Here is a 15,549-nt window from a genome sequence, read left to right as displayed (position 1 = left end):
GTAATACAGCAGTATTTTCAATGACATACAGGTAAGAATCAACACCGGCATTTTAGATTTACTTAAAGTCTCCTGCCTCTCTACTGTCTGAGTTTCCCCCCAGTGTATGTTAACTGAGTTGTGACTTTCCCTTCCAATTTCAGAGATGTGGGCCCCACTCCGTGACCTCTGCTTTGTTTCCCCATGGACTACAGCCGTGTGACAGTGGTATGTTGTCATCACGATGTAACTGGACATTTTGGCACGGTTCTGTGTAATACATTTGTTCAAAAATACAGGCAGACTCCAGATTATTTTTGTGCAATAAGTGTGTTTATTAAAGTGCTAATTTTTGGGTAATGGTTGCATTTCGGTGATGGGTGATGGTGGAGGAATGTCCATGTCAGAGTCCATGTTTTCAGTCTCACAGGTGCATTGTCCATATGCCTGTGCAAGGTGGAGCAGGGGCAGTTTAAGGTTGGACAGGGTGACAATGTGGGACAGTGGGATGACAATCAGGGGGCATCCTTTCCTGGCGGGGATCTTGGCATCTTACTCTGTCTTCTTCCTAGATCTCAGGCCCCGCTTGCGGGGTGGTTCTCCTTCTGCAGGGGGTGGGGTTCTGGTGGCCTGTTGTTCGTGTGTCGGGGCCTCCTGTCCACTAGCGCTGGCGGAGGTGGTAGCCTGTTCTTGGTCCATGCTAGTGACAGGGGCCCTTTGTGGTGCCACATGGTCCCGCAATGTGCTGACAATCTGATTGAGAGCCACAACGATGGTGCCCATTGCGGAACTGATGTTTCTGAGTTCTTCCCTGAACCCCATAAACTGTTCCTCCTGCAGTACCTGGATCTCTTGGAACCTGTCCAGGACCGTCGCCATCGTCTCCTGGGAGTGGTGGTATGCTCCCATGATGGAGGATAGGGCCTTGTGGAGAGTGGGTTCCCTGGGCCTGTCCCCCCCCCTGTCGCACAGTAGCCCTCCCAGTTCCCCTGTTTCCCTGGGCCTCTGTCCCCTGGACCGTGTGCCCACTACCACTGCCCCCAGGTCCCTGTTGTTGTTGGGGTGGTGGGTTAACCTGGGTGCCCTGTAGTGGTGGACACACCGCTGCTTGACGTGTCCTGGAGACAGAGGCATGGGCCCGCTGGGTGGGAGCTGTGCTGGTGTTCCCAGAGGGGGGTAGGTCTGCTGTGGCCTGTGGCTGTCTGTGGGGAACCGACTGTCCCGAGGTCCCCGATGGGTCGGGCTGGTCATCTGGGTCCAGGGAGACAGAGCTGCTGTCATCACTGTGGGCCTCTTCGGGGGGTGGAATGGACATTTCTGGACCCTCCTGGGCGGTGTCGTGGCGTTCGGGTCCTGCAGGGGTATAAGAGTATGTTTACTGCTTCTGTGTGTACCATAGCGTGCAATGGGTGTGTGCCCGTGTACCCCAGTGCTGGCATTCCCTTGTGGGGGCTGTTGTGATGGTGGTTTGGGGGGGGATGGGTATGTGTAGTGGGCATGCTTAGGTGATGGGTGTCCATGGTTTGTGGTCGCATGCAGGGCTTGGTGTTGGGATGGATGGGTTGTGATGGTGAGACATTAGCAAGGAGGATGTGTGATGGGGTGGGGGGGAGGGTGGGGGTATGATTTGGCATGCTGGTGGGGGGGATGAAGTAGTTGAGATTAGACTTACCAGAGTCCATTCCTCCGCCTACTCCTGCGAGGCCCTCAGGATGCAGGATCGCCAAGACCTGTTCCTCCCATGTTGTAAATTCTGGGGGTTGAGGTGGGGGTCCGCCGCCAGTCTTCTGCACCGCGTTGTTGTGTCTGGATACCATGGAACGCACTTTCCCCCGTAGGTCGTTCCACCGCTTCCTGATGTCGTCCCGATTTCGTGGATGCTGACCCACAGCGTTGACCCTGTCCACTATTCTTTGCCAAAGCTCCATCTTCCTGGCAATGGTGGTGTTCTGCACCTGTGTCCCGAAGAGCTGGGGCTCTACCCGAACTATTTCCTCCACCATGACCCTGAGTTCAGCGTCTGAAAACCTGGGGTGTCTTTGGGGTGCCATGGGGTGGTGTGGATGAGGTGTGGGGTGGTGTTTGTGGTGATGAGTGAGGTGAGTGTGGTGGTATGTGGTGTTTTGTGCGTGGATGTTGTGTGAGTGATGGTGTTATGTGCCTGTGAATGCTCTGTACTAGCTGGTAGTGTCTCTCTCTGGCCTTAGTCAATAAATGGTGGTCATAAGGATTTGTGGGTGTTGTGGGTGTGTGTTTTATATTGTGTTGGGTGTGTGGGAGTGGTGTTTGTATGTGTATCAGGTGTGTGTATTTCAAAATGTCCAATGTGGCAGTGTTTTGGAGCTGTGTGTGTATTTTGAGCGTGGCGAGGGGTATACCGCCAATGGAATACCACGGTTGAAAGACCGCCGTGTGGATTCGTGGGTCGGAATGGAATGGGCGTATTTCTGTTGGCATGACGGTGGAGGTTTGGTCATCGCCAGTTTTTCGCTGGCCGTTGGTGTGGCGGACTTTTGTGGATGTCGGGTTTTTGGCGGTTTGCCTGTTGCGGGTCGGAATGACCGTGGCGGTTTCCCTGCGCCCGCGGCGGTCTTCTGACCGGCGGTAAGCGCCTTTTACCGCCGAGGTCAGAATGACCCCCATAGAGAATTGTACAAATTTGATCATAGATGTTAAATATCCTGAACTGTGGACTAGCAATTTAAACATTTGTTTCAGTTTTGTGGGAAGCTACATGGATGGATGCTGTTGTCATGACAGACCTGGGAAGAAATGGGATTGGTTCAACTCGGAGTCATGTGATCCTTTTTCTAATGGATGATGCCCCTCCAACATAAAATGAACTGTTGCCCTAAACGAATCAGATTGCCATATGAACTTTTATATACCGATGACCAGTTGGGCTTAGAGCAGATTTTCTTTTGATCAGGATCTTGTTAGAGAAGTTTCCAGACAGTAAGAAGCTGAGCCCCTTGGAGAGGTATCTTTCGCTCTCCCTTTGCCTCTTTGAGATGCTTTGCTGAGACTTAGAGATTTTCTTTGTAACCCATGCAGAAGACTCTTGACCGAGCTTCTGACATGCTGACGTTTTCCCTTTTGCCCACCTCAGTCAGTAGCCTGTGGCCAGAGATTACCTTATTCAAAATTATTTTTGTTCTTTTTAGTTTTTGCCCGCATGTGTTCTGCCCACACATGTTTTTCCCTAATTTGGCCTACAGTACGGTTTCCCTGTGCCCAGCCTAAATTGAATTTGACGATTTGAATTGAATTCATGCTTATTAAAACTGAGCAATGTTTATTTTACGTTTCTTAGATAATCTTGTTGATGTTTTGTATTGTCCTTGTTGAATGTTTAGTTCTATTAATGTTAGGTCATCTGAACTTATTTTGTCACATTGGACAACCCTTAGTGATTTTGTATATTTATAACTTTGCTTGTGAGTTGTCTACATGACCTTCAGCTTAAGTTTTTACTAAACCCCTTAACTTTATACCTGACTGGAGTTTTTCTTCTATGGCCACATTAGTCATACTGTGTAAAGTAATTGATTTACTTGAATTTGTGTGGATGGTTCAACTACAACCTATGCAGGGTCGAAAGATCTAGCTCAGGTGAATATAAGTGCTGAATTTCTATGGTTTTGTGTGTGTAAAATCTGAACCTAACTATAACGCCCCTGAAAAAAAGTCAACGGTTACAGGGACTTCATAGTTAGGCTCACATTTTTAACATATAAAACCATAGAAATTTGCCTTTTATGGTTAGAGTTATCTCAATAACTTGTGCCTTGAGGTAACTATAACTTGTGCACCCACCTTGCCCAGTTTTTCATCAAACATTTGCTGCAAATATTAAATTGATATCATCAAAGATGTCATGAGTACTGTAATTTGTGGGCGCAAGTAATAGTTGCGTTAGGGCACAAGTTATAGTTACTTGAGATAGGTCTAACTATGCAAAAACAACAAGTGATGGACGGAATGCTGAACATTGTCAAACACTCACCCCCAGTCATAGATCTGGGTTTAATCCATCGTTTTTTTGCTCACCATGCCACCCCAGCTTGGACCCAGCCATATGCAAATCAGTCTTGACCCTGTTCCTCATGGGAACAGTCCAGACCGAACTGCCAAGCCAGGTCCTCACTGGACCGGAAACAAGCATCCTGGGACCGGTTTCGGGGTTTCACCCCTCATCAGCCAGGCTAGCTAGAATCCAGTGGCATGGGAAGCACGGGACCCACGTCTGGGCATACCCTTCCCACTTAGGGCGACAAAGCAAAAACAACAAGTGATGGACGGAATGCTGAACATTGTCAAACACTCACCCCCAGTCATAGATCTGGGTTTAATCCATCGTTTTTTTGCTCACCATGCCACCCCAGCTTGGACCCAGCCATATGCAAATCAGTCTTGACCCTGTTCCTCATGGGAACAGTCCAGACCGAACTGCCAAGCCAGGTCCTCACTGGACCGGAAACAAGCATCCTGGGACCGGTTTCGGGGTTTCACCCCTCATCAGCCAGGCTAGCTTGAATCCAGTGGCATGGGAAGCACGGGACCCACGTCTGGGCATACCCTTCCCACTTAGGGCGACAAAGCAAAAACAACAAGTGATGGACGGAATGCTGAACATTGTCAAACACTCACCCCCAGTCATAGATCTGGGTTTAATCCATCGTTTTTTTGCTCACCATGCCACCCCAGCTTGGACCCAGCCATATGCAAATCAGTCTTGACCCTGTTCCTCATGGGAACAGTCCAGACCGAACTGCCAAGCCAGGTCCTCACTGGACCGGAAACAAGCATTCTGGGACCGGTTTCGGGGTTTCACCCCTCATCAGCCAGGCTAGCTTGAATCCAGTGGCATGGGAAGCACGGGACCCACGTCTGGGCATACCCTTCCCACTTAGGGCGACAAAGCAAAAACAACAAGTGATGGACGGAATGCTGAACATTGTCAAACACTCACCCCCAGTCATAGATCTGGGTTTAATCCATCGTTTTTTTGCTCACCATGCCACCCCAGCTTGGACCCAGCCATATGCAAATCAGTCTTGACCCTGTTCCTCATGGGAACAGTCCAGACCGAACTGCCAAGCCAGGTCCTCACTGGACCGGAAACAAGCATCCTGGGACCGGTTTCGGGGTTTCACCCCTCATCAGCCAGGCTAGCTTGAATCCAGTGGCATGGGAAGCACGGGACCCACGTCTGGGCATACCCTTCCCACTTAGGGCGACAAAGCAAAAACAACAAGTGATGGACGGAATGCTGAACATTGTCAAACACTCACCCCCAGTCATAGATCTGGGTTTAATCCATCGTTTTTTTGCTCACCATGCCACCCCAGCTTGGACCCAGCCATATGCAAATCAGTCTTGACCCTGTTCCTCATGGGAACAGTCCAGACCGAACTGCCAAGCCAGGTCCTCACTGGACCGGAAACAAGCATCCTGGGACCGGTTTCGGGGTTTCACCCCTCATCAGCCAGGCTAGCTTGAATCCAGTGGCATGGGAAGCACGGGACCCACGTCTGGGCATACCCTTCCCACTTAGGGCGACAAAGCAAAAACAACAAGTGATGGACGGAATGCTGAACATTGTCAAACACTCACCCCCAGTCATAGATCTGGGTTTAATCCATCGTTTTTTTGCTCACCATGCCACCCCAGCTTGGACCCAGCCATATGCAAATCAGTCTTGACCCTGTTCCTCATGGGAACAGTCCAGACCGAACTGCCAAGCCAGGTCCTCACTGGACCGGAAACAAGCATCCTGGGACCGGTTTCGGGGTTTCACCCCTCATCAGCCAGGCTAGCTTGAATCCAGTGGCATGGGAAGCACGGGACCCACGTCTGGGCATACCCTTCCCACTTAGGGCGACAAAGCAAAAACAACAAGTGATGGACGGAATGCTTTGTCGCCCTAAGTGGGAAGGGTATGCCCAGACGTGGGTCCCGTGCTTCCCATGCCACTGGATTCAAGCTAGCCTGGCTGATGAGGGGTGAAACCCCGAAACCGGTCCCAGGATGCTTGTTTCCGGTCCAGTGAGGACCTGGCTTGGCAGTTCGGTCTGGACTGTTCCCATGAGGAACAGGGTCAAGACTGATTTGCATGTGGCTGGGTCCAAACTGGGGTGGCATGGTGAGCAAAAGAACGATGGATTAAACCCAGATCTATGACTGGGGGTGAGTGTTTGACAATGTTCAGCATTCCGTCCATCACTTGTTGTTTTTGCTTTGTCGCCCTAAGTGGGAAGGGTATGCCCAGACGTGGGTCCCGTGCTTCCCATGCCACTGGATTCAAGCTAGCCTGGCTGATGAGGGGTGAAACCCCGAAACCGGTCCCAGGATGCTTGTTTCCGGTCCAGTGAGGACCTGGCTTGGCAGTTCGGTCTGGACTGTTCCCATGAGGAACAGGGTCAAGACTGATTTGCATGTGGCTGGGTCCAAACTGGGGTGGCATGGTGAGCAAAAGAACGATGGATTAAACCCAGATCTATGACTGGGGGTGAGTGTTTGACAATGTTCAGCATTCCGTCCATCACTTGTTGTTTTTGCTTTGTCGCCCTAAGTGGGAAGGGTATGCCCAGACGTGGGTCCCGTGCTTCCCAGGCCACTGGATTCAAGCTAGCCTGGCTGATGAGGGGTGAAACCCCGAAACCGGTCCCAGGATGCTTGTTTCCGGTCCAGTGAGGACCTGGCTTGGCAGTTCGGTCTGGACTGTTCCCATGAGGAACAGGGTCAAGACTGATTTGCATGTGGCTGGGTCCAAACTGGGGTGGCATGGTGAGCAAAAGAACGATGGATTAAACCCAGATCTATGACTGGGGGTGAGTGTTTGACAATGTTCAGCATTCCGTCCATCACTTGTTGTTTTTGATAGGTCTAACTATAACAGGTGAATTCCTATGATTTTATACATTTAAAAAATGAGCCTAACTATAATGTCCATGTAACCTTTGATTTTTCAAGTAAATGTCTATGTTTTTTAACATTACTAGATTTTAATTCAATCACCAATGCACTAGTCCTTTGGCTGTGTGTGGCAACGGTTGGCCGCAGGGCCTGGTCTGCAGCTAGTCCCTGCCACCGAATCCCCTAACCATCCAACCCCAACCTGTGCACGGTCTTTGGCCATGCTCAGTGGGAGTTGACCGCAAGTTCGTGTGGCCACACTCCCCTGTCGATTTCAGCCCCGGGGACCCCATCCTCCAACGCCAGACATCTAAAAACAAATTTGATGAGAGGGCCACACGGCCCCCCTCCCTGACTGATTTTGGCCTCTGGCACCCCCATCCCATGGACCCCGCCTAACATTTTATTGTTTGGGGTGGAGGAGAGCTGAGTGGCCTCCCCTCCCCATTCCAATCTCGGCCCCAGGAACCCCATCCCCCAGGGTCCAGCCTGAAAATTTTACTTTGTAAGGGGGAGGGCTGTGTGGCCCTCCCCCTCCAGGCTGAACTCGGCCCGATGACTCCATCCCCCAGGGCCAGGCCATGTCTCCTCTGGGAGTCAGCAATGCTATCACGGAGAGGGATCTGCTAAAGATGCTCCCCCTTGTGAGAGCAATAATTGACCACAAGTTCGCGTAGCCACATTCCACTGTCGATTTCAGCCTCGGGGACCCCATCCCCCAGGGCCCAGACATCTAAAAATAAAATTGATGAGGGGGGCACACAGCACCCCTCCCCGACTGATTTTGGCCCCTGGGACCCCCATCCCATGGACCCCACCTAACATTTTATTGTTTGGGGTGGAGGAGAGCTGCGTGGCCTCCCCTCCTCATTCCGATCTTGGCCCCAAACCCCATCCCCCAGGGTCCGGCCTGAACATTTTACTTTTTAAGGGGGAGGGCTGTGTGGCCCTCCCTCCCCCCTCCCCCCTCCACAGGCTGGTTGAACTCGGCCCGATGACTCTATCCCCCAGGGCCTGGCCATGTCTCCTCTGGGAGCCAGCAATGCTATCACGGAGAGGGACCTGCTAAAGATGCTCCCCCTTTTAAGAGCAATAGTTTCCTCGGTTTCCCCACCTGCATGTTTACAGGTGGGGAAACAGAGGAAACCTCCACTACCAGCAAGTGAGAGCTCTTTGACAGCTCTCACTTGCTGGAACTGGACTGTTTGTTCTGACTTGGTGGGAGCTGTCAAAACTCCCGCCAAGTCAAAGCAAACAGCTATGTCCCGGGGCTGAGACCCCATGCCAATATTGTCTCCTCAAGTTGGGTCAACATTAGAATTTGCCCTGGGAAGGTGGTCAACGGGGCAGGGGGACTGCTATGGACCCCCTTTACTCTTTCATTTTAGCCTCAGGGAGGTGGAGGTCCTCGGGAATGTGGGGGGGCTGCCCCACCCCCTGCATTTCTTTCAACATTTACCCTGGGGAGGTGGTGGTCCCCAAGACTGTGGGGGCTGCGTGGCCCCCTCACATGTCATTCAACATTAGCTCTGAAGAGGTGGCAGTTCCCGGGTCTGTGCGGCCCTCCTGCATTTCAATCAATACTTGCTCCGGGGAGATGGCAGTCCCTGGGGCTGTGTGGGGGTCCATGCATGCCCCACATACAATTAAAGTTGGCCCCAGGGAGTTGGCGGTCCCCAGGGCTGCACGGGGGGGTATGCAGACCCCCACATTTTGTTGAAAGTTGCCCTGGGGAAGTGGTGGTTCCTGGGACGTGGAGGGATGTTCAGAGGACCCATCCTACTTCAAAAAAGGCATTTAGGCCCTGGGGAGGTGGTACTCCCCAGGGTGTGCCCCACCCACCACATTCAATATGATATGAGCCCCAGGGAGGTGGCAGACCCTGGGGCTTTAGTAAGCCCAGGATGGGGGCCCTGTGCACCCCCTCCTTATTTTTGACATGCCTCCAGAACCTGGCCCACCGGGCAGCTGTTTACAAAACAAGCGCAGGGCCTGGGTTTGTGTTTTATTTTTAATTTTCAGTGGTTCTGCTGCGACTCTCTGAAAAATGTTTTTAAAAAATGCTTTTTTTTCTTTCACCAAAGCAGAGGGGTAAGGGTGCCCCTACCCTGGTCCCTTTCCTTTTTTCAATCTTTTTTCTGGGACTTGGCTGAAGCCAAGTCCTACGATGGCTGCCAACACTTCCTTTTTTAAGTGTTTACTGCCAATCAGATCTCAGCACAAGGTCAGGAGGGTTTGCAGAGCCTTTGCATTCCTACACATACAAATATGGTTTTTGTTTTAGTTTCTCAAAAACTGCTGAACAGATTTACAGCAAATGATGAAGAGGTCGCTTTCTGGACCAAGAGCAAACTTTCTGCCAAATTTGGTGTAAATCCGTCCAGTGGTTCAGCCGCTATTCCTGTTCAAAATCTCTATGTAAAAATGCATGGGGAAAAAGCATTTTGGGACCCCCCCTTTTTTCTCTGCCCCCGTTTGCTGGATCACCTCAAAACTTTTCAGACAGCAGCTGAAGTGAGCGTCATGTTTTTTTGGGACATTTCATTAAGACTCACCGAACAACACCAAAAGTATTAGCAAAAAAAAATAAAAAAATTCTATAGAAAATAAGTCCAAACTATAACTACCTAGTGGCATCCACCAGTAATATATGTGTGTGGGTGTATGTATGTATATATTAAGTCGCCACTAGCTAGTCATAGTTAAGACCTAGTTTCCATAGGAAAAGCGTTTTTTGTTTTGCAAATTACTTTGGCGCCGCTTGACAAATCTTCACATAATTTTCAAAACTAACACAACTATTGGTTCAGCTGCTGTCTTAAAAGTTTCAGGGTGATCCATCATGTGGGGGCTGAGAAAAAGGGGAGTCCCAAAATGCGTTTTTCCCAAAGATTTTCCTGTGAGGACTTTAAGCACGCATACAACCAGAATTACACCAAATTTGGCAGGAAGCCAGATACTCGTGAGCAGTTCAATCGTTTCTGAGATACTAGAGGTTAAAAAATTTAGCTACCTAGAGAAAGGAGGATCCACAGATCCAACTGTCCCTGTGCTGATATGTGATTGGCCGACATCACTTCAACAAGTAAGTGCTGGCAGTCATTTTGGGAGTCGGCTTGAGCCGAGGTCCAGAAAAAAAGATAAAGAAAAGAGGCCAGGGTGTCCTGGGGGAATGGTGGCTCATAAAAGGAGGGATGTGCACAGGGATCTGGCTCTTCCACGGGGCAAATGTACTTTATTAGAACAGGGGGCCACACCCTCCCCCCCCAGTCCTGGGGACTGCACGTAAGGGAGTTTGTTGCACCACCACCTCTTTGGGACTAAATAAACATTGGAGGGCTGCAAGGAGCCATTGATGGCCCTGCAGACTGCCACTCCCAGACCAGGCTCCTGCTACCTCCTGATTTACCCACCCTTGGGAGGTAGCTATTTGCTTTTACGTGGTGGGAGCTGACTGCTCCCACCAAGCAAAAGCAACCATAACTTTGCTTTCTGCAAGTGGGAGCTTTCAAACAGCTCCTGCTTGCAGAAAGCACAGTTTTCATCTGTTTTCCAGCACACAAATATGTGTGCTGGGAAACAGAAAAAAACATTGCTCCTGCAAGCAGGTAGCTGCTGTTTTGATGCGGGTAGATGGCTGGAACCACAGGGGCCTTCAGGCTCCCTCCGCTGTCCTCTGTTGGCAGCAAACTTCTTGCATGCATGCCACTTTAAAGTTATTTCATGGAGAGACCATTGCAATATCAATAGTGTCTCCATAGACTTCAAAGCAGTGCACAAGCAAGATGTTTTGTTTGAATGTTATAGTTAGTTTTTGGTGCACATCAGAAAAGAGTGACATCTGGCCTACTGGGAAAGCTTTTGGACTGTCACTCGGTAGGTTGAAGGTTCAAAATCTGGTATCTCATGCAGAATTTCTGTGTTTTTTTACTAGCGTTTTTACTGTTGAACAGTTCTAGTGATGGACATTTTTGTCTTTTTGGCAGCAAGATAGCAAAATAGCAAAGATTCACCGTTCGCCTAGAGCTTAAGGTCTCAGGCGTTTTCCCTGAAAGTTGGGGTTGCAGTGTAGGTGTGTCAGCACTCACATTCCTGCTTTAATTACTTTTCAGATATTTAAGATATATACTGAAATGTAATTGCACTCTTTTTACTTGACCAATACATTTTGTAAAATTTGTCCTAAAATATAGTATTCTAAGTTTGTAATTCATCAAAGAATAGAAACCTCTGTCGTTCGTTATAAGGGGTGGGCTGCAAAGCATGGCTGCAGGCCAAACCATGCAGCCAAACCACACTGCACATGGTCAAAGGGCATGCAGGACTCGGGGTTGGGTGAATATAGGAGGTTGGCCACATGCCAGGCCCTTTGGCTAACCCCTGCGCGCTCACGGCCAGTGGTTGAACTAACATATAGTGATTAAAATTACTTTACGTTTAAAAAAAAAAACATAGATGTTCACTGAAAAAAACAAAGGTTACAGGGATGTTATAGTTAAGAAATAGAATTAAAAAGAAACATAGAAATTCACCTAAAAACCAAAGGTTACAGGGAAGTTATAGTTAGGCTCACATTTTAAACGCACAAAACCATGGAAATTCATGTGTTATATTTAGAGTTATCTCAAGTACTTATAACTCGCGCCCAAGCCATGAACTGCTGTAGGAAAGTACCATCTTTCTTGGCATGTTACCCCCAATTTATGCCTGTTTGTCAGTGTGTTTTGCCTGTCTCATTGGGATCCTGCTAGCCAGGACCCCAGTGCTCATAGTTTGTGGCCTATGTGTGTGTTGTCAATATACTTAACTGTGTCACTGAAGTTCTGCTAACCAGAACTCCAGTGCTTATGCTCTCGCTACCTTCCAAATTTGTCACTATAGTTTAGTGACTCCATATTCCAAGTCTAATTGGCAAACTGGACCACCCTTATATGTCCCTAGTATATGATACCTAGGTACCCAGGGCATTGGAGTTCCAGGAGATCCTTAGGGGCTGCAGCATTTCTTTTGCTACCCATAAGGAGCTCAGACAAACCTTTCTTCAGGACTGCCACTGCAGTCTGACTGAAATAGTGCACACACTATTTCACAGCCATTTTTACTGCACTTAAGTAACTTATAATTCACCTATATGGCTAACCTTCATTTTCTGAAGGCTAGGTGCAAAGTTACTGTGTGTGAGGGCACCCTTGCACTAGCAAAGGTGCCCCCACGTTGTCCAGGGCCAATTCCCCAGACTTTGTGAGTGCAGGTATACCATTACACGCTTGCACTACATATATGTCAATCCATATATGTAGCTTCACAATGGTAACTCTGAATATGGCCATGTGAAGTGTCTAAGATCATGGAATTGTTCCCCCATTCCAAATTTGGTATTGGGGGGCAATCCCATGCACCCTCGGGGCTCCACCATGGACCCCCAGTACTGCCAAACCAGCTCTCTGGGGTTTCCACTGCAGCCCCAGCTGCTGCCACCTCACAGGCAGGTTTCTGCCCTCCTGGGGACTGAGCCGCTCAATCCCAGGAAGGCAGAACAATGCATTTCCTTTGGGAGGAGGGTGTTACACCCTCTCCCTTTGGAAATAGGTGTTACAGGCTTGAGAGGAGTAGCCTCACAGAGCCTCTGGAAATGCTTTGAAGGACACAGATGGTGCCCTCCTTGCATGAGCCAGTCTACACCGGTTCAGGGATCCCCTTGTCCCTGCTCTGGTGTGAAACTGGACAAAGGAAAGGGGAATGACCATCAGAGATACTCCAGTGTGTCCCTGGAGTTAGCCATCTTAGTTTCCAAGGTGTGGGGACACTCTGGAGACCTCTGAGTGGCTTGTGCCAGCAGGTGATGTCAGAGACCTCTCCTGATAGGTGCATACCTGGGTAGGTATCCAATCCCCCTCTCAGGGCTATTTAGGGACTCTCCTCTGGGTGTTTCCTCAGATTCAGATTGCAAAACTCCTCCAGGAATCCTCTGCATCCTCTGCTTCAGCTTCTGACCGTCAGATCAACCGCAGACTGCTCCAGGAACTGTTGTAAGTGCAACAAAGTATCCAGGACAACTCTTGTGACCTGCAACTTCAGCTCCAGCCAGCATTTGCAACAATTTCCAAGGTGTGCACACTCTGAGGACTGCCTGCCTTCATTGTGCACCTGAAGAACCAAAGGAATCTCCCGTGGAGTGACAGAGTCACTTCCCTGCATCTGCAGGCACCTTTCTGCAATGACAACCGGTACTCTGGGACTCCTCTCCTGACAACGAGAATGCTCCCTGCAACACAGGTGGTAGACCAACGTGACCCAGACTGTCCTAAGGTCCAGCTGTCCAAATTTGGTGGAGGTGAGAGCTTTCCTCCCCTTGCTGCGACAGTACCCCTGTGCACCATTTCTTCTCAGGCTCCTTGGGCTTCTGTGCACTTCTTCCAAGAATCCTTCATGCACAGTGTATCCCAGGTCCCCAGCACTCCATCCTGTGACACACAACTTGCTGAGTTGTTCTCCGGCAGTGTGGGACCTTCCTTTGTAGTGTTGCGATGACCACACTTTGCATCTTCCTTATCCCCATGTTCTGGGACTCCCGTGGGTGCTGCCTGGTCTTCTGAGGTCTCTCTAAAGTGCTGAGAGCCCCCTCTGTCTCTTCAGTCCACGTTGAGACTCCCAGGTCCCTCCTGGGTCCAGGCAGCTCCTTTTTAACACAAACTGCATACTTGCTTGAACCAAGGCTTGTTTGCAGAATCCAGCGACTCAAACAGTTTGCCTCCAAAAAACTTGATGTAGGACAGCACCTGCACCAAGCAGAAACCCGCAGCCATCTTCTTTGGAGCTCTTCTGTACTCGTCTTCTTACCGGAGAATTCACTTTTGTACCATCTTCTAGGTTGGCAGATGCACCTCTCCTTCCTGGACTCTTCTTCGGCTTCTGGACTTGGTCTCCTCTCTCCACGGGTCTTCAGGTCCAGGAATCCATTGTTTGTTGATTGCAGTCTTGCTTGGTTCTTGCAAAATCTCTTATTACGACTTGAAGTGTGTCCTGAGGAAACTTGCTGTACTTTACTCCTGCTTTCCTGGGCTCTGGGGTGGGGTACTTTATTTACCTTTGGTGTTTTCCTACACTCCCAGCGCTCCTCTAGACACTACACTTGCCTAGGGGGTAATTTGTGATTCACATTCCACTATTTTAGTATATGGTTTGTGTTGCCCCTAGGCCCATTGCAATCTATTGTATTTTCTACTGTTTGCACTATTCTATGACTGTTCACTTGCCTGATTTTGGTTACTAGTGTATATATTGTGTATAATGCTTACCTCCAGAAAAAGTATTGCCTCTAAGATATTTTTGGCCTTGTGTCACTAAAATAAAGTACCTTTATTTTTGGTAACACTGAGTATTGTCTTTTGTTGTGTATAAGTACTGGGTAACTATAGTGGTATTGCCGGAGCTTTGCATGTCTCCTAGGTCAGCCTAAGCTGCTCTGCTACAGCTACCACTAGACAGCCTTAGCTTCTAGAACACTGCCTACATTTCACTAATAAGGGATAACTGGACCTGGTATAAGGTGTACGTACCTTAGGTAACCACTACAAACCAGGCCAGCCACCTACAACTGCTAATTACCCAACAAGTTACAGCACTCATGACATCTTTAATAGCATCATTGATAATATCAATGTAATATTTGCAGTAAATTATTGATGAAAAAACTATGCAAAGTGAGAATGCATGTTACAGTTATCTCAGGTACGATTTATAATTACTGGAGATAACTCTAACAATAACTGCTGAATTTTTAAGGTTTTGTACAAGTAAAATCAGAACCTAACTATAACGTCCCTGTAACCCTTGTTTTTTTAAGTGAATATATATATATATACATTTTTTTTTCAATTTAAAATAAGGTTTTTAAATTAGTTGTTTGCAGTCCTTCACTTTTCTTACTTTTCATGGCAAACGTTAAAGATATTTGAAATCAAGAACAAACCTTTAAATGTTCTAAGATTCCAAATGCTCTAAAAAATACGTTTCAATTTCCTCAGACTTCCAGCATTCCAAACTCACTAGTGCTTCATGCAATTTTTATATTTGCTCGTTCAATTGTCAAAAGCTGGTAGTCATCTTTGTACAAAACAATTTTTATATCAATCTAACGTATTTTGTTTTTATGTATTCCAGAGGAAGAAGATAATCGGAGTAGGATTCTTTTTTTTGAGAGCGTCCCAAACGGGCAACCCTCGGATCAGCAACCAGTTAATGACCTATCTTCACCACTGGATGCAACCAAAAGTGATTTTCTGCCCATGAAGACTCTGATTTTAAGACGTGGCCTCCTTGTCATGGCTGCCGTGGTCTTACTAGTCATAGGAGTGTTGGTAAGGGTCTGGTTAGTGCACCTGTAGAGAAGCCATACATGTGAAGTTCTTAAAAACAAGCCCTGCCAGAGAACACCAAACAATGTCTAATAAACACAAAGAAAAAGAAGTGAGAGTCCTCCATTTATTATTTCATGTTGCCTTGTCAGGCTTTAGTGATTGCTTTAAGAATTATTGAGTTGGGAGCACATGTCAGGAATTCAGTTCAATCCACTCTGGAAGTCATCTGATGAGTGAGACAATCGTTGAGATCCTAACATCATTTATTCGCTTCCCTCTCATGCAGAGGGCA

General features: G+C 48.5%; 1 protein-coding gene across 1 annotated transcript in view; it reads left to right on the top strand.

Annotated features, from left to right (window-relative positions):
- LOC138283496 (multidrug and toxin extrusion protein 2-like) overlaps positions 1 to 15,348 on the top strand; it is a 401,042-nt gene extending 385,694 nt beyond the window's left edge. Inside the window, exon 6 of the mRNA XM_069221438.1 lies at positions 15,061 to 15,348. Within this exon, the coding sequence (XP_069077539.1) occupies positions 15,061 to 15,284 (224 nt within the window). The 3' untranslated portion in view covers positions 15,285 to 15,348. The remainder of the gene's footprint in view (positions 1 to 15,060) is intronic.
- Positions 15,349 to 15,549: the final 201 nt, after the last annotated feature.

Source organism: Pleurodeles waltl, chromosome 3_1, assembly GCF_031143425.1.
Source record: "Pleurodeles waltl isolate 20211129_DDA chromosome 3_1, aPleWal1.hap1.20221129, whole genome shotgun sequence".
Taxonomy (NCBI): Eukaryota; Metazoa; Chordata; class Amphibia; order Caudata; family Salamandridae; genus Pleurodeles; species Pleurodeles waltl.
The sequence above is the reverse complement of the archived record's forward strand: the minus strand, read 5'-3'. Positions and strand labels throughout refer to the sequence as shown.